Genomic DNA, 18,716 nt, shown 5'->3' with positions numbered 1-18,716 from the left:
GGGAGAGAACCGTCTAAAAGAGAAATGTAACTGGGTATTTCTGTCATCACAGGAGACTAGAGCGAGGGCTGCATGGTGGAGGGGACCTGGGGGAGTGTTTGTAAAACAATGAAAGAATCTTTTCTTTTACTTTTCCATAAAAAAAAAAAAAAAGAAAGAAAAAAAAAAATACTGATGATTGAAACTCCACTACTATGGATTCCTAGAATATGGAGGACAATAAACAGGGAAATTCTATTCCTATCCGCTTTAAATAATTGAGATTAAGGTTCATTTAAAAACAACAACAACAAAAAAAAGGGACCATAAACCTTCAAAAAAAAAGTTTGAAAAACAGTGAACTGTAATATCTAGACTGCCACTAATTTCCTAAGAGATTATTCAGAACACAATAGACGCTATATAGAAACTGAATATCCTATATAAATTCACGTTTCTCCCTACTGAAATTTTGCTTTGAAGTGAGAGTAGAAACACAGCTACCCTGTACAAACTTAAAGTATAGGAAGGTCTGGTGATATAGCCCATTTTAAGCTACCCTTCTAACCCAAAGGTCAGGCGTCCCTAGCAATTCAAATGTCCCAGTGGCTCCATGAAAGAAAGATGACCAATTTGCTCTCATTGGGATTTACAGCTTCAGAGACACAATGGAAGGTCGTCATGAAATCAGAACCACCTCAACTGCATGGCAGTGAGTGAGAGATTTTAGTAACTACTGGGATGAGGGGAAGTAAAGTCAATCCAATCATTGTCAGATGAGAGAGGGAAGAAAGGAAATAGTAACAAATATTCTCTTTTAACAAACTTTGGTTGTAAAACATACAAGCAAAAGCAATGTTTAAAACATACTAACGGCTGAAATGATAAACACTAATGTACCAATCATCTTTGTTGTTGTTGTTGTTGATTGCCTTCCAGTAAAGCACGACTCCTAGTGACCCTATGAACAAAAGGCTTGAAGCCTCTCTACAACTATTGATATTTATCAAAGTTCATAGTTTCCAGAAGCATGTTGTTTAGGAAGTGGATGCCACTCCTCTTAAGTGCTACAGAATTGACTCTGACTCCATATACAAAGGATGAAATCCTCACAACTTGTGCTGTTCTTAAGATTGTTAGTGTAGTCATAATGGTGCCAATCCATCTCACTGAGTGTCGTCTTCTCCTTCCCCGCCCCACTACTGTTCTCCAAGCATGATGACCCTTTCTAAGGACTGACTCCTCATGATAACAAGCCCACAGTTGTGACATGAAATCTCACCACTTTTCTCTAAGGAGCACTCTGACTGTACTTCTTCCAAGATAGATGTGCTTGGTTTCTGGCTGTCGGTTGTATATTCATAACCCTTCACAAGCACGACAATTCAAAGGCATCAATTTCCTTTGGCCTTCAATATCCATTTCATAGGCATGTGAGACAACAGAAAGTCGCATGGCTTGGTTTAGGCACACTTTAATGTTTGAAGTGACATCTTCAGTACCTTACACAGTTTCGATGTGCTCCTTCTCTGAAACCATTACTAAGATGAATTTTACGTTAACGTCTATTTCCTTTTCATTACATTTACCACCAGTGTACTTGAAATTAATGGAATCGTTCTGTATAGACTCTTGTTATTTTGCATCTTTCCCTCAACATTATGCCCTTTAATTCATCTTTTGTTCATGTATATACCGTTTTGACTGTTGTATAGTAAATGGTTATAAAAATTCAATTATTAATTCTTTAGTTGGATAGTTTTCTGTCCTTTTGCTAATATAATACTTCCATAAACATTCTCACATATGTCTTCTAATAAACATGTGTACCTTTCTTTAAAGTATATTATATACGACTGCGATTTCTAGGTTCAAAAGTAAAACTATGCTCAACTTTAACAGGGTTTGACAAGCCATGTTCCAAAGAAGCTGTATCAATTTGCTCTTCACCAAGAGAAGGGTACTGTTTTTTAAATTTTGCCCAAATGAGGTAATTGAGTCTTATTTGAGTCTTATTCTGATTGTGGTTCACATTTTTCTAATCTAATGAGATTAAATATCTCTTTATAAGTAAGTGTATAGATATTTGTGTTTTCCTTTTTTATTAAATATCTTTCTGTATCATTTGCCTATTTTTCTATTAGGTTTGCTATTTCTGACTGAGTCACAGACATTCTCGATACATTCTGCATAGTAGTCCTTGGTTAACTAGCTGTTTTGCAGACATCTTCTTAGACTTCGTGCCTTTTTTCTTGTCAGTCTCTTTACGATGCCTCTGGATGAACCGAAGTTCTTTTCCTTCCCCTCCTGCACTACAGAAAAGCCTAGGATTTATTCTCCTTGCTTGCTGCTATGTTCCTTCTTCTGCAGTCCTACAGCCAACGGGGAAGGCTTCTCTGGCATCCTCAGCTGTAATCTCCTAGAAGTAGTGAACAGCGTTGGCTGCTGGTAGTGTGCCTTCCCAGGAGCCTAGAAACCTTCCCAACAACAAAGTACAGAAGGTTCTGGAGCACCTATCTCTCACTTAAGACTGGTTTTATATTACTGTCATTCTTCTCGGCCAGCTCAAGTACCACAGTGTGATCCATATAGAACTCAATAAGACTAAATGAGGTATGTCCCCCTTTAGTAAAACTGTCCAAGGTAGTGCCAAATGCCTTTAATTTCTAGACCATCAGGTTGTCTTAGCTGACATGCTGGGCCAACCCATCCTTTCCTTGTAGTATCTTTTGATGTAGTGCCTCCAGAGCCAGCAGACCTCTCTTCTGTTGCCAGTTGAATTCAATAATCTGGATGCCTAGTTCACAACATAAGTCTATTATACCCAGCATTTCAGATAAAAAATACTTTTCCAGAGGCCGGGAGATCCATCTCAATGATGGCACACATAACCGTCAACTGCACCCAGAACTGGGGATTCTTCTGAATTTCCTGCTTATGTCTGCTGGTCAATTCCTCTAGGTTGGCCCTGAACATGTCCAACTACTTTGACAGGTGAGTCAGCAAGTTCTCAGCCAAGACAGTTCCTAACTCCTTATACGTGGCCTTGGCAAGCTCCTTCTTGGCAGCAGGGCTGGCTCTGAGTCAGCAGCCATGCATCGAGCCCCCTAGTCACACGGCTGCCAGGAACCTGGGTCTCCGCGTTGTGGGATCTGCTGGTAGCTCATGTATAAAAGTCCTCAGTAAGGCCAATCATTTCTTAGGTAGCTTTTATTTGATGTAACGTGCATGACAAAAATCTCTATTCTCAGGTCATGAAGATAGTTTCCTCTTGTTAGCAGCAGCTGAGTCAGTTCCCAACTGATTGTGGCCCCACGTGCAACAAAACAAAATACTAGGTGGTCCTGGGCCACTCCTAGGATCAGCTGTGGGAGCATGGTCTCTAATACATGTGGATGTCTTTAATTAATCCGGAATTGCTTTTGCTGTGCCTGGTCTATGGTAGGGGCTTAATTTCTTTCTCTTTTTTTGCAAATGTATAATCCATTTCCTCAGTATCATTTATTGAAAAATCTATCCTTTCTCTATGATTTACAATGCCTTCTCTGTCATAAATTAACTTCCTTTTATGGAAATACAGATCTTTTTTGGGTTCTTTGCTCTGGTCCAAAGAACGTATTGTGTTCTTTGTTATGTTGTACTAGTCTATTAGCAATAGCAAACTCGCTGAAAGAATATGGCTTTATAGTATATCTTCATGCTTGATTGTATAAATCTCTTTTCTTTCTTTTTTTTTTTTTCTTTTTACAATACCATAGCACTTTACTGCAGATCTCAACAAATCTCTTCATCTTACATTTCTTTAAGGATATCTTGGTAACTGTCAGATTTTGTTTCCTGCATATCTTAGAAACATGTATTCACTAACTGTCATTTTCTCCAAAAGACGTTTGAATATTTCTTATAATATTTGCTATGTGATGCATCATACTTTTAACTGCTATTTTCCATGGTGCCCTCTTCTAATTTGCTTTTTAAAACAGATTGCCCTACTATAAAGAAATGTAATTGAATACTATCCACTGATCTTTGTATACAGTAACCAAGTTAAAATCTTATAATTCTACTAATAAATCTATAGATTCTTTGAGCTTTTCTAAGTGGACACATGTATTCAGTAGTCCAATATTACACCAAGCATTAGCAAATGTTGTGCCCTTAATCCCTTTACTTTTAATTCTTGTTTTACTCCAATGGCTGGGACCACCAGCATAATACCAAATATAAGTAGGGATACTGTCCTTGTCTCATTCCTAATTATAAAGAAATACTTTCAATATTTTTCATACACATGATACTTCCTGTATACATTTAAAGAAGCTACATTTTTTCCTACTCTACCAAGAGTATATCATGAATAGATGTTAATGTTTATGCAAATGCTTTTCTTTTTTCTCCTCTTAACCACATTAATTGATTTTTCTAAAGACAAAAATGGACGTCAGAAGAGACTCTGAATATTGCACCTGTGTGCCAAGAAGCCGAAGCAAAGGGAAGAAATCAAGAAGTTAAGGAGCTGAACAGAAGATTTCAGAAGGCCGCTCAGGAAGTCAAGGCAAAATATTATAATAAACTATATGAGGAGCTGGCGTTGGAAAATTAAAAGGGCCAAACTCGCTCAGCATTTCTTAAGCTGAAAGAACTAAAGAATAAATTCAAGCCACAAGTTGCAATGCTTGAGGATGCTATGGGCAGAATACTGAATGATTTAGAGAGCATTAAAAGAAGATGGAAGGAGTATACTGAGTCATTGAACCAAAAAACAATTGGCTGACAGAGAAGAATTTCAAGAAACAACATATGAGCAAGAGGCAATGGTGATGAAGAAGGATGTGCAAACTGCTCTGAAGGACTTGGCAGAAAAATAAAGCCCCAGGAATTGATGGACTACCTACTGAAGTATTTCAGCAAGCAGATACTGCCCTCGATGTGCTCAAAGTTGTGCCAAGAAATATGGAGGTCAACTGACTGGAAGAGATCCGTATTTATTCCCATTCCAAAAAAAGGTGACCCAACAGAGTGTGGAAATTATCAAACAATATCACTGATACCACACATAAGCAAAATCCTGCTGAAGATGATTCAGAAAAGATAAACAGTATATTGACAGAGAACTACCAGAAATACAAGCTGGATTTAGAAGAGGTCATGGCACTACGTCCATTACTGCTAATGTCAGATGGATCTTGGCAGAAAGCAGAGAATAGCAGAGGGATATCTGTGTTTCACTGACTTTGCAAAGGCATTTGACTGTGTGGATCACAATAAATTGTGGCTAACCTTGAGGAAAATGGGAATCTCAGAGCACTTGATGGTGCTTATGCAAAACCTATATTTGGACTAAGAAGATGTCTTCAGAACAGAACAAGGAAACACTGCATGGTTCAAAATCAGGAAAGGAGAATGCATCAGGGATGCATCTTGTCCCCATACATTTTCAATCTGTATCATCTGGGAGGTAGGGCTTTATGAGGGGGAGTGTGGCATCAAGATTGAAGGAAGATTCATTAACAACCTATGACATGCAAATGATACAACCTTGCTTGCTGAAAACTGGAGAGGACCTGAAGCTCTTGCTGTAAAAGGTCAAGAACTGTAGTCTTCAATATGGACTGAAGCTTAACATAAAGAAGACAAAGATTCTCACCACTGGGACAACTGGCAGCACCATAATAGATGGAGAAGAGATTGAGGTTGTTAGCAATTACAGCTTGCTTGGATCCACAATCAACACTCTTAACAACAGCAGTCAGGAAATCAAAAGACGAATTACATTGGGAAAACCCACTCTCATGGACCTTTCCAGAGTGCTGAAGAGCAGCGATGTCAGTTTAGATACAAAGGTGCACCTGATCTAGGCCACAGTCTTCTCAATTACTTGATATGCTTCAGAGAGTTGGACAATGACTAAGGATGATACAAGAATAGATGCCTTTGAGTTGTGGTGCTAGAGACGAGTCTTGAACATACCATGGACTGCCAAGAAAACAAATAGGTCTGTCTTAGAGAGGGTGAAACCAAATCTCTCCTTAGAGGCTAGGATTTTGAAGCTCTGCCTCACTTTGGGCATGTGGCCAGGAGAGATTGGTCCTTGGAGAAGGACACTATGCTTGGAACTGTGGACGGACAGTGCAAGAGAGGAAGACCCCAGATGAGATGGATTGATAAAGTAACTGGGGCAATGGTGTGTTGGAATTAGGGAGAATGGCTCAGGACAGGGAAGGGTTCAGAGCTGCTATACATAGGGTTGCTATGCATCACAGGTGACTCAACCAATAGCATTCTATGACAGGTTTGGAAGCGGGAGTGGCATCCACGTCCTAAACAACATGCCTCCGGAAACTCTATGAAGCTTGGTAAGTGTCAGTAGTAATGGAGGGGCTTCAGGCCTTTTGTTCATGGGGTCGCTATGAGTTGTGCTCAACTAGAAGGCAATCAACAACAGCAATATTAACTATCCCAATGATGGGATAAATCCAACTTGGTTTTCACATACTATGTTATACAGTGCTGGATTCAATTTGCTAATCTTTAGGAATTTTTGCTGTTCACTAATTACAAACAATTCTTTCTTTAAAAGATATTAAAAGAATCTGAAAGGGGGGGGAATTTTAGGGCCTACTTTAAACATTTATGTGGTATTTCACTGCCATCTTGTGGCAGGAAGTAGTATCAACAGCAGATAGCTTTAAAATCTGAGCCAGGGTATTTCACATTTAGGACCTTACACATCATTTAGCAAAGCTCTTCAGAGACAGCCAGTGATAAAATCCAAAATGATCTCCATGGTTCAATTCATCAATTAGCTACTGAGAGGCAAGTATTTTTGATATGTGTTTCTTAATTTCAGTCTGTCATGACTCAACTTTCAGTGTACAAGAATAGACAATACTAATCTCGACTAGAAAAACTATTTCAATGCTTTCCCAGAAGCACACTGGATTTACAGTCTCATTAGATGAGTTCTACTCTTGGTCCTTCTTTGGAGTTATGGAATATGGAGGCTTGCCTTTTATGGACTGCAGGCAAGAGTCTGTTAACTGGATGTAGTAGTGACTGGGTGAACTGGCTTAGGTGCTAAATAATAGTAAAAGGACGAACTGGACTGGTGACAAGAATCAAAAGCTACTCAGAAGTGTCTTCAGAAAGCAGCTTACCATTCTGGAACTGGGTCTCCACGCGCAGGTACTGCCGGAGCAGATCCATTACCACAGCCTTCATATGACCCCGGATGCCACTTCGGTACCTAGACAAACACAGTCACCACTGAAAGACCTGACAGCCGACTCCATTAAATACTACACCTCGGATCCAAATTTGCTTTCTAGACTTTCCACCTAACGGCTCTCCTAAGTATAGGTGCAGGCTAGCATTACCTAACTCGATTAATTCCAATTTCAGGCTTAAAAGAAATATGACACTATTGGCACAATTTCTGTAAAAAAGAACTCAAACAGGAAAATCAAAACCTCATAGCCTCATAACATCACCCTGATTCTACTAAAAAGAAATTAAGATTCTACCTTTGAGAAGGCTAAAGATTATCTAAAAGAGTTATAAAATGAGTATCTTAAAGGTGAATATGTTCTATAAATATCCATTTGGTTTACAGGTTGGCTTATAGGAGGAATAAAATGTCACACTGATCCTATGCCAGAAAAAAAATTAAGAACACCAAAGTTTTAAGGAAAAAGAGCAAAAATTTCTGTGCTTTAAAACTTTATTTTAAACTCTAGACTAGAAAGAAATTAGAAATAGAATAAGATAATTCTTCACAATTCTAAGATATTACTGATACTAATATATCTAAGTCAGACTTGGAGTATACCAGTCATGACTACTTAGAAGGTGGCATGGTGTGGATCAGCTAGGAATCTGAAGTGACATGTAATTACCTCTGTACCAGCTGTACTATGCTCTGAGTGTTCATGAAGAAGACTTCCCGTTCAGATTTCCGGTTCAGTGTGGCTGCGTGGCTGTCTAGGATGTTGGCAATCTGAAGCAAAAAAAAGGAAAAAAATGACAACTTAAAAGACCAACTTTATAGCATCACTAATAGTAATGCATAATAATATCTTTTCAATTATTACATGGCAATCCCCAGTTTTCACCCATAGCAGCTGGGAGTTATCAGGCATAGTTTAGGGGGATGTGTTAACCAAGCATGCAACACATCCCCCTTCCATCCTTTCCCAGATGGACTGATGACTAAAGCACAACCACCACCATCCTAGGTGAAGTTGTGACAGGCAACATCTGCTCATTTGACTGGCTTTACTCTCCAATGTATATTTGTTTTAGTATACTGCTAAGGTAATAAAGAAGTCTCTAATATTAGAACTAAGAACATAGCTCTATTTTATATTCCTGACTCAACGCTATTGTGTCAATTCTGATTCAAAGCAATTCTATAGGAAAGAGTAGAACTGCTCTATCAGGTTTCCACAGCTGCCAGGTTTTAAGAAGCAGACTGCTCCATCGGTCTCCCATGAAGTCCTAGTGGGCTTGAACCACTTATACTCCAAATCAAGCATTTAACCACCGTATCATCTGAGGGCCTCCTTGTATTCATTAAAGTACATCTAATTTGGACATGGCCAAAGTATGCTTTTCTCATAACCACAGACATGTCACCTTACAATTGAGTATTTTCATCATCGTGCTTGTATTTTGAGGCAGTTTTTTTCTAGTAAGTGTGATGCTTAAAATAGGTGAAGTACAATATCCAGACAGAAAGGAGATTCCAAGTAGAAGGAATCCCACAACAGGAACTCAGTATTGGTAGCCAGTGGAAAATAGTGATAAACTTAGACTATAGATACCTGTTGGCTGGGAAACTGGCAGAGGACTGATGTAATGTTGCTAGCATACTGAGCCATTTCCTTCTTAATAGACTTCTCAACATTCGGGGGGATACGGCCAGAGACACTGGTCATGATATCCTGCAATTCTAGGAGAGGCAGAGAGGGATCTCTGAGGGTCTTCATCAATCGCTCTACCCAGTCTTTTACCTAAAGTGGAGGAAATAATAGAATAGAATCCAGAGAAGTTAGCAAAACCCTCTAGAAAAGTCAATATACCTGCACTCATTACTATATAGCATTTACTCAGAAATGGCAATATAAGCAACTAGACACAGCCCTTCCTAATTAAAGAGTAATCCCAATTAAATATGGAGACAATGAGATAATATTCAAGAACTTAAAGTTTCAAATTCTATAGAGAAGGCTCAGCATGTTCCAGGCCAAAGCTCTCTGTCATTCCCTCTAAAAAGTCCTTAGGAGACTTTTAAACTACCTTGGAGACAAGATCTCGCATTTGCATATCCCTTTCCCAAGAGAAGTGATTCATACCCGGCTGTTAAAGAAAGGATCTGGAAGGCAGTATCCATTCATTACGTTGACTAGATTATCCAGGACGTAGTGGAAAACGCGGTGGAGCTTCTCGCCTCTGAGGGCTGTGCTCTGGATCCGTGGCAGACTACCCGTGTGAAGCTCCGCCTGTCAACCCCAATGAGAGATGATGTTAGTCACTGCTTTATATTCAGGGTACAAGGGCATCAATGCAATTCAGAGTCGTCATTCAAAACCAAGCTATCTTCTCACCACACTCAGCCAGCAAATCCTGTAGCCTACAAACTACAGTGTATATAGACAAAGTATATAATCCCACCCACTGCCATCAAATCAATTCTGATGCATGGAGACCCTCTAGATTTCTAAGCTGTCAATTCCAGCAGGAGGAGACTTCCTATCTTTTTCCTTTGCTGCAGTCAGTGGTTTGAACCACTACACTTTTGGTCAGGAGTCCAGCACGTAATGCACTAGGCCAAGAAAGCTCCTTCAAATGTTTAGGGTCGGGGGGTGGGGGGATTGCAAAGTCCCTCCAAACTAGTCCTGTCATATCCTTCAGCTCTTGTGGAACAATAGCCAGTGCCCTTTCCTACTTACCTGCTGGACTTTGCTGGGATTGTCCAACTGCAATTTGGCGATTACACAGCCAGGATCAAGAGCTGCTCCAGACCGTTTAACATAATGAATACAGCCAGACTCTGCGGCTGTTAAAGTCATCACCATCTTCATCACCTACAGTGAAAAGTAAAAATTAGAATCTAAATTCTCTTCCATAGAAGAACGATATAAAGTATCAGTTTCTCAGCATAGAAATTAGACTATCCCTAATTTGATGCAGAAAAAAAAATAGGAATTTATCAAAATCTCGTATAGATTGCTAAAGCAGGCAATTAGATAATCTCTCTCAAAACTTAGTTTTTAGAGATTAAGAACATTCTGGACATTTATCTTATAACTTTCCAACTAATTCTGCCACATTTTATGTTTTTACTTATTCTGTGTTTAGAAGTAATGAACAATTTAGCTTCATTATGCCAGTTGGTTTAGCATCTCATGCTCAGACATTATCTATTCCTCCCACTCCCTTATCTCCCTGCTACAAGCCCAAACAACTGTAAATACTGAATGTGTTCAAAGTTCTCTTATAATCTCTTTAATTTAGGCCCTCATCACTTCTAACTAAGAGTACTTCAAAATCCTCCTGACAGAGTTCCCTACCTGCAATTTTGCACCTCCGTCTTATCCATCTTAGAACAATTATTCTTTTATTTGGTTGCTGTGTGAACTTCTTTGCTTCTCATTCCCACAATAAGCCTTACTAATGTATGGTTACAGCTCTCTAAATATACTATTCTCTCTTGCTTTTGTACCTTTGTGCATGCTGTTCCTTAAGCTTTAAACCTTCTTCTCTGCCCTTCTTATGGTCTATTACTACATTCCTTTTAAATCTAGAATAAATGTTTCCCTTATCAAGACATAATCTTTAGCTATCCATCTATAATCCACCTTTGTTTGATTTAGGTAGCGCTCTGCACTCTTTGTTTAACTTACTTTATAATTCACTATATTCTAGCACTTGGGCTTTTAAAAATTGTTGTTCCCTATACCATTATATTTAGACTGTATAACCAGTACCTAGCACAACATCTAATACTCAACACATGCCATAGTCTAAACTTTTTATTTCTCCATCAGTCAGAGAAAAATGTAGAGCTTTTCACACGCTCTTTAAAACCTTAAGATTCACAACTCCAATTAAACCGATCTATATTCTTTTCTATTATTCCCTCAGTCCAATCGATTACAGCCAAGCCTTTTCCTGTTTCCCCTCCATGACCCAGCAGGCCATTTGCCACCTGACCTCAATCTCAGCATAGCACTGGCCAGCAAACACATGGCCTCCATCCTCTACAATGTACTGGATTAGCTTCCCAGCAGAAGGTGAGCGCAACACCGACGGGTCATTCTCTTTCTCAAATACACAAGTTTTATTGCCAATTGTGATTCGATACCTAGGAGATAAGCAGACATACATAACCTAGTAAAGCAACTCAGACATAAAGGAATATGGTCTAATAACATCCATTTAGAAATAAAACAAAAGCCTGAATATTTTATACCATACACATTATTTACTTGTAATGCCAACCAAACAAAATGTTGTTCAATAAGGATCACATTAAAGAAATCAAGGTCTATCAATATAATGGAATAGTATGTAATCTTTTTTTTAAAAAAGAACTATTAAAAATTAACAAACACTTGAACATGATGATATAGTAGCTAATGTTTCTTGAGCCCTTACTATGTCCTAGGCAATGTGCTAAATGCTTTATATGTGCTCACTCATTTAACTCTCATAGCAACAGTAAGATCAATGTTGAACAGTTTCCATGATACGTTAAAAAATAATTTTTTAAAAAAATCTACGGTGTAGAATAACATTTTAAGGATGCTGCCATTTAGGAAAGTATTTGAAAGAAAATACAGTGTGCAAATGTGTGGCTTTTACAAGTATATAAAACTTGAGAAAAACAGAAACAGTGACTACTGAGAGAAGAGAAATATCTCAAAAGCAGAGAAAGGTGTCCTTCCAACAGTCACTCACCTATCCACTTCCTCCTTCATATACGTGGTGTAGCTGCTCCCATCATAGGACAAGAGGAGACCCCCGTCACTTAGCCGATGCACGTCCACTTCCACACATGAACCATTCATGATCACCACGTAGGAGTTGGGGGACTGTCGAGTTACCTGAGGCAATGAATTTTAGAAGGGATAAGTGAATGTGTCCCTTTTAGGAAGTATGTCCTGGACAAAGTTTTAGTACCTCAAAGACGGAGGTAAGAAAGATCTGTCAGAGGGAAGAAATTCACAGCCCTGATGCATGAGTGACCATGAGCTTGGTTCAATCCTGTCTCAGTCAAATCTAACACCCACTGTTGTCAAGTTAATTCTGACTCACAATGACCCTCTATCAGGTTTCTGAGACTGTAAATCTTTATGAGAGGAGACTGCCTGTCTTTCTCCTGAAGAGCAGCTGGTATACTTCAATGCTGATCCTTTAGTTAGCAATCTGACACATTCTGTACTTGTTATTCCACTGGAGTCCCTTGCTAAAAACAAACAGGAATATCCTAGTCTTCCTCCTCTCATTGTCCCCTGCCTTGCCTTTAACCCTGGGTTAATATGTGAACTGAGTGGCAATGGAAAAGTTTTTATATGATTATCAAATACTGCTTCATGCTGTTGACATAAAAAATGACTATAATTCATTAATGTTTTGGCCCCTACAATAAACCAATTATTTTTCTTTACTTCTTCACTCTTGAATGACAAAGAAAAACAAAAGTTCGGTGCATATGTTGAGCAAATAAGCAAACACAAAATAACAATTATTTTTATAATCTCACATTGATAAAATATCTCAAAAGTTTTTCAGTGGTTACCGAGGACTACAGTGAAGGGAAAGTGAGAGTAACTGCTTAGGGTTACTGAGTTTCTGTTTAGAGTGATAAAAATTCTGTACATAAATAATTGTGATAGTTATAAAAAAACATGTCATCGGTTAACTTTTGCTCTCTGTCCACACCGCCCCCTGATTTGCGTCAGTTTGGCTCAACCGTGAGTATGTTGTGATTGGCCAAATGTAAGGGAACTAGGAAGGGATGCAACCTCTTTTCCCCTAACCTGATTTGATGTAAGGAGAGTTCACCTGGAGTGTAGTCTGTGTTACCTTTTTTTCTCTAAAAGATAAAAGGAGAAGTAATCAAGGAGGGACCTCAGTACCACTAAGAAGAGCTTGGTGCAGAGTTGATCTTTGGACCCAGGCTGTCTACACTAAGAACCACATAAGGGAAACTCCTGAAGATTTCTAAGGAACACACGGGATGTTGAAGGAGAAAGAGAGCCCCTGCCAGAGTCAGCAGGGACAGGAAGCTTGCCACTAAGCCAGCATACTGAATTTGAACTTCTACCCTCCTGGCTGTGAGAGAAGACATTTCTACTTGTTAAAGCCATCCACTCGTGCTACTTTCACTAAAGTGGCACTAGGTAACTAAGATACATGGTGAACTAATGTCATTAAATGGTATATAAAATAGTAAAAATGGCAAATGTGTTCTTAAATTTTTTAAAAAACAAACAGATGCACATATTCACGGAATTAAACATACCTTAAGTACATACTTGACTCCCTCATAGATAAGTTCAACATCAACTGTATTCAGAAGAGTGTGAGCAGGAAGGACTTGACCTCTGAAAGAATAAAAAATGTGATACTTAGATGACCAGCCCTAAGGGGCTGATAATATAAAATCTGGAAGAGGCATATAATGAAATATTATGCAGTTATTATAAAAAGAAAGATGAATGCTTATATATTAATACAAAATATACTCTAAACTTGAAATAAAGAGGGGAACAAACCCAAATCAAGGTATAAAATCATTTTAGAACAGACTAGAGTGATATTTGTAAAAATGAGAGAGTAGTGGGAAGAAATGAGTATTTTATAAATACATGCACAGCACACATATACATATGTTAGAATATCACTGAAAGACTACATAGAAACTGATCACATTGGGGGCCTAAAAGGATGGAGGTGAGGAGGAGAATTTCACTACATACTTCTTTTATGTCTTTTTAATTTTGAACCATGTCAATGTATAGCCTGTTTTAAAAAATAAAATTAAAGCTTAAATAATCGGTAAAAACGTCAATGAAATCAATTCTCACCTAGTTATATCTGCTGGGACTCTGGGGTCTTAAACAAAAGTAAATGAAAGACAGTAAGCCATAAAAGGGTGGAGGGAAATAGTATCAAGAAACATTTTGGACAAGAATATTAATAAAAGAGGTAACCAAATGAATAATGGAAGATTGTTAGTAATTGGTGAATCTGAATAAAGAAAATACAGTTCTTGTACTACTGATGCAAGTCTTCTATAGTTTCAAAATCACTTTAAAATCTGAGTTTTAAAAGTAAATTTTATGTGCCCAGGGATTTCATCTTTAGAAAGTCCCATTCATCAATTTTATCATCTCCAGATTGGGCATTTCTGGTAGCTGTATCGGCAGTCTCTTTATACCATAGCCTAGGCTATCTAAGCTTATAGTTTGTCTCTTATGAACCTTAAGGTAAATTAAAAAAAAGGAACATTTTCAAAAGAAGTGTTGGAGAAGAGATTGTGATTGGCACATTTTTATACCAGTCAAGAGTCCATTTAGCTAAGACCAAGACTGCATACTGAGGAACAGAAAGAAGACAGGACTGACAACAAGGCATCACTGTATAGACAGGTCCAAAGTCACACTGAGAGGTTTAGATTTAATATAGAAGTGACATGGGACCTGCTGAAGGGTTTAGTGCATGAAAGATATTAACCATAAGGATTAAATAACTGTGAAATCTCAGTTCAATTTTTAACATTTTGTTCTTTTCTTCCTTTCAGGCACCCCACAAGTAAGCTGATAACACAGAAGGAAATAAAATGCCTGTGATTAAAGTGCTTTAAAATGATTAGCCTCTGAACTATTTCTTCTAGGACTCAAAGTAGGGCTTCATCTCCAGGATCAATGTTTGAAATCAGCGTAAAACACACATGTCTGACCCTGTACCAGAAAACTCATGAGGTCATCTCCACTATCAGCTTAAACTATTAATTCCTGAAATGTGTTACAGGTAATATATAAACATTCAGGGCTCAATGCTGAGAACCACTAGATTTTCATCACCAGAGATTTGATACCTATACAAAATAAAGATTATTTTAGTCAGATTCCAGTTATAAAAAGGCAACCTAATCTGTGCAATATAAAGTAATCTCTAGAACTACAGTGAGGAGATCCAAAATAATTTGCAGTAAACATTTCTATTTCCTCTCCTTCCTCCCACACAGTCAATGAATCACAAGTAGCACTTGCAAACTTACAAGAACAGGCAGAAGAATTAATGGGTCTTTAGGATTCAGTCCTATACCAAAGGCCAGTGGGAAGCGTCTGTAACCTAAGAGAAACAATGCCTACCTTTCTAGGGAGTGAAGAAAGTTAGAGATGCTATTCCTTAGGCTCACATCTGCCACATGCAGAGCTCCACACACAACTCCCAACATGGTGTCAGGTCGCTCTGCCTGCAAAGAGGAAGAAACCAGGGTCATTTGGCTCCATGGCCTCCCAATTCCATAGCCTCAACTGCTATGAAACAAGTCAAACTGCAAATATTCATTCTTTATTGTCCAGTTGATTCTTTTGTTATCTTTTTCTCTCTTTCTTAGATTGAAATGACAACATTTTTGCGTCTGAATTCAGGCTTCGCTGGAAGAGATGAATGAAATTTTACAGGAAAAATGCCCCTTCCCAGCGTTTCTTCATTCAATCAGTTCAAATACAGGTTTTGTACAGAAATAACACTGTTGAAGTTAGAAAGATATGGCTACTTGCTATGTCAAAGAAGTATCAGGTGTATTCACATTTTAAACGGTCAAACTAATTTACATAATTCTAATGATTTTGCACAAAATCATGACTAATTCCAAATAACTTAGGATTCAGGAAAAAGGGATTTAAATGAGGGGTTTTCACAGTTGGTAACTGTGAGATAAGTTTAACACCAAATGAGGAAAGTAGCACTATTTTAATCTATGAATGTCTCCCTTCAGATAAAAACTAGGAAGCAATCCTAAAACATATGAAATGACTGTGTGACAGAAGCACAAGAACTCTCACTTACACAGTAAGAACTCTTACTATATAGCTGTTAAGATGCCACTGAGTCAAATACAACTTGCACTGACCACATGAACAAAAGAACTAAACTCTGTCCTGTTCTGTACCATAAGCTTGAGCCCACTGTTGTAGTCAATTCATCTCACCGAGAGTCCTCCTCTTTTTCACTGACCCTCCACCTTTCCAAGCATGATGCACCTGTCTAATGAATAGCCTCTCCCAGCAACATGCCCAAAGGATGTGAAACAAAGCTTTGTCATCTCTGCCTACAAGGAGCACCCTGAATGAACTTTCTCCAAGACATATCTGTTCACTCTTTGCAAACCATGGGATATTCAATACTCTTTCCCACCACCTCAGCTCAAAGACACCAATTCTTCTTCTGTCATCCTTATTCACTGTCCAGTTCTCAGATGCATAGCACGTCACTGAAAACACCATGGCTTAAATCACACGCACTGTAGTCTACAAACTGCTATCAATGCTCTCAGTCATTTGAAGAGGTCCGACTGCAGATTCTCCTAGTGTAATATGCTCTCTGCTTTCCTGACTGCTGGTACCAAGGATTTAATTATGGATCCAAGTAAGATGAAGTTATTGACAGTTTCAAACTACATCTATCGTGATGTTGCCTATCAGCTCAGTGTTAAGATTTTTTTTTTCTTGATGTTGAGATGTAATTCATGTTTAAGGCTGTATTCTTTGATTGTAAGTTCTTCAGGTCCTCCTCACTTTCACTAAGCAAGGCTGTATTCTCTTCATAACATACATTGTTAATCTTTCTCCAATCCTGATTCTTCTTCTCAAGAGTCCAGCTTCCCAAATAATTTGCTCAGCGTACAGGGTGAAAAGGTATGGAGAAAGGATACAAACCTCACATCTTTCTTAATTTTAAACCATGTAATCCCCTTGCTCTGTTTGCACAACACCCTCTTGGTCTGGGTATTAAGTAGCCCATGAGCACAATTAAGTGTTCTAGGATTCCCATTCTTCTCATTATTAACCATAATTTGTTATGATCCACAGAGCCAAATCCCTTTGCATAGTCAATAAAGCACAAAGAGACGTTGTTCTCTCTGCTTTCAGATAATCCCTTTTCAATGATATTCAGTGTAATTATAATATTATAATTACAATGAACCCTAGATTTTTTCCCCTAGGTAGACAGAAAGTATTTTTTTAATTAACTTTTAAAAGTTGTGATTTGAATGGAAGTTTACAAAGAAATTTACTTTTCAATTCCTCATTATATAGATTCCCCCCCTCATCCCTCATTCCCGAATGTATGTCCTCTACCAGCTTGTTAGCTGCATCATTCATGTCTTTATTTTTTTCCCTTTTTTATTATTTGTTCATTCATGTACTTTCTTCCCTCCTCCAAGCCCCCAACTCCACTTTGTAAGACTTTTAATAGTCATACACATGATTTCTAATCACTCATTACTTTAAGAATGTCCTTCTTTTCACTCATTCCAGTGCAAGTTCATTATTTATCCATTCTTTTCCTGCTTTTACTCCTTCCCCAATTAGAAGTAATTTAAAATCGAACAGATCAATCTTATCTAGTGGCACAGACTGATCATGCCATTAGCTTGTTTAAAAAAACTATCAAAGAACCTGGTTTTGCAAGTCGAGAAATACACACCTGTACTTTTTCGGCTATCAGTCTGTCCAGCCAACCTGTGTCAATTCTATTTAACTGAAAACTTTCTGTCTCCAACAATTTGATCAGGTATTCGACTGTAGTTCGAAAATCACCCCGAATAGATAGCTCCTTCAAAGCCACCACCATGTTTCTGGAAGAAGAACAAAGGTAGTTCTGTTTCAGCAATAAACATTTTAGCTTTAGGTAGTTCTGTTTCAGCAATAAACATTTTAGCATTTTTCTCTCATTACAAAGGATTGTTCAATTCCTTCAAACTCTCTGAGGAAACAGGCAGACAAGATCTAAGAAAAAATGAGAGCACATAAATAGATGTACTAATTCCTGGTTGTTCGAGATAGGGAGATTTAAGTCAGGAGATCTATGAATTTCGACTGATATTACCATAAGAGCTTTGGCAAATCACATTCATTTCATATCTAGAGGACAAAACAAACCATATACAAACTACCTGCATTTTTCACTTAGATTTCTATCATTTTATTCATTATTAGTGGCTAACTAAAATTAGAGTATACTTCTTCCTATCTTTTATACTTCATTTACTTTACTAAAGTGTAATTTACAACAAAATATACTTACTTTATGTATAAAAACTTTTTGACAAATGCTAATATCATAAAGGTTTATATTACAATGAATGAGTTAACTGCCTTGGCACAGTCAAATAGCAACCTAACACTTCAGATGAGAATGTTATTTAACTAGCATTTTAAAAACCTGTGTAATAGCTTGGTCACGATTTAATTTTAACACAATTTCAAGAATTATGGGATTTTTCCTCTACATTTCTGCTCAGTATCTGTCTGCCTTGGGCAGGGCCAATACTTAGCATTTATTATGTATTTCACTTATTTAAGAAACATATTGGGGGGGGGGGAAAGAAACATATTGGGAGAGGTTTGTGCGGGGAGAAGGGTGCAACAATGAATGAATGGAATTCCAAAATCTCTGTAGATGTTCATTGAAATGAAAAATAAACAACCTAAATT

At 38.0% G+C, this 18,716-nt stretch overlaps 1 protein-coding gene across 1 annotated transcript in view; it reads right to left on the bottom strand.

Moving 5' to 3' along the window:
- Positions 1-18,716, bottom strand: part of ACACA (acetyl-CoA carboxylase alpha) — a 277,380-nt gene that overhangs the window by 152,780 nt on the left and 105,884 nt on the right. The window contains exons 15-24 of the mRNA XM_006881383.1: positions 17,707-17,857; positions 15,363-15,466; positions 13,508-13,589; positions 11,941-12,086; positions 11,194-11,344; positions 9,930-10,064; positions 9,333-9,479; positions 8,802-8,990; positions 7,875-7,975; positions 7,137-7,225 (exon numbers count right to left, since the gene is read on the bottom strand). Coding sequence (XP_006881445.1) covers positions 7,137-7,225; positions 7,875-7,975; positions 8,802-8,990; positions 9,333-9,479; positions 9,930-10,064; positions 11,194-11,344; positions 11,941-12,086; positions 13,508-13,589; positions 15,363-15,466; positions 17,707-17,857 — 1,295 coding nt within the window. The remainder of the gene's footprint in view (positions 1-7,136; positions 7,226-7,874; positions 7,976-8,801; positions 8,991-9,332; positions 9,480-9,929; positions 10,065-11,193; positions 11,345-11,940; positions 12,087-13,507; positions 13,590-15,362; positions 15,467-17,706; positions 17,858-18,716) is intronic.

Source organism: Elephantulus edwardii, unplaced genomic scaffold (genome assembly GCF_000299155.1).
Source record: "Elephantulus edwardii isolate Elephantulus edwardi_28Jun2011 unplaced genomic scaffold, EleEdw1.0 scaffold00015, whole genome shotgun sequence".
In the NCBI taxonomy this organism is placed as follows: Eukaryota; Metazoa; Chordata; class Mammalia; order Macroscelidea; family Macroscelididae; genus Elephantulus; species Elephantulus edwardii.
The sequence above is the reverse complement of the archived record's forward strand: the minus strand, read 5'-3'. Positions and strand labels throughout refer to the sequence as shown.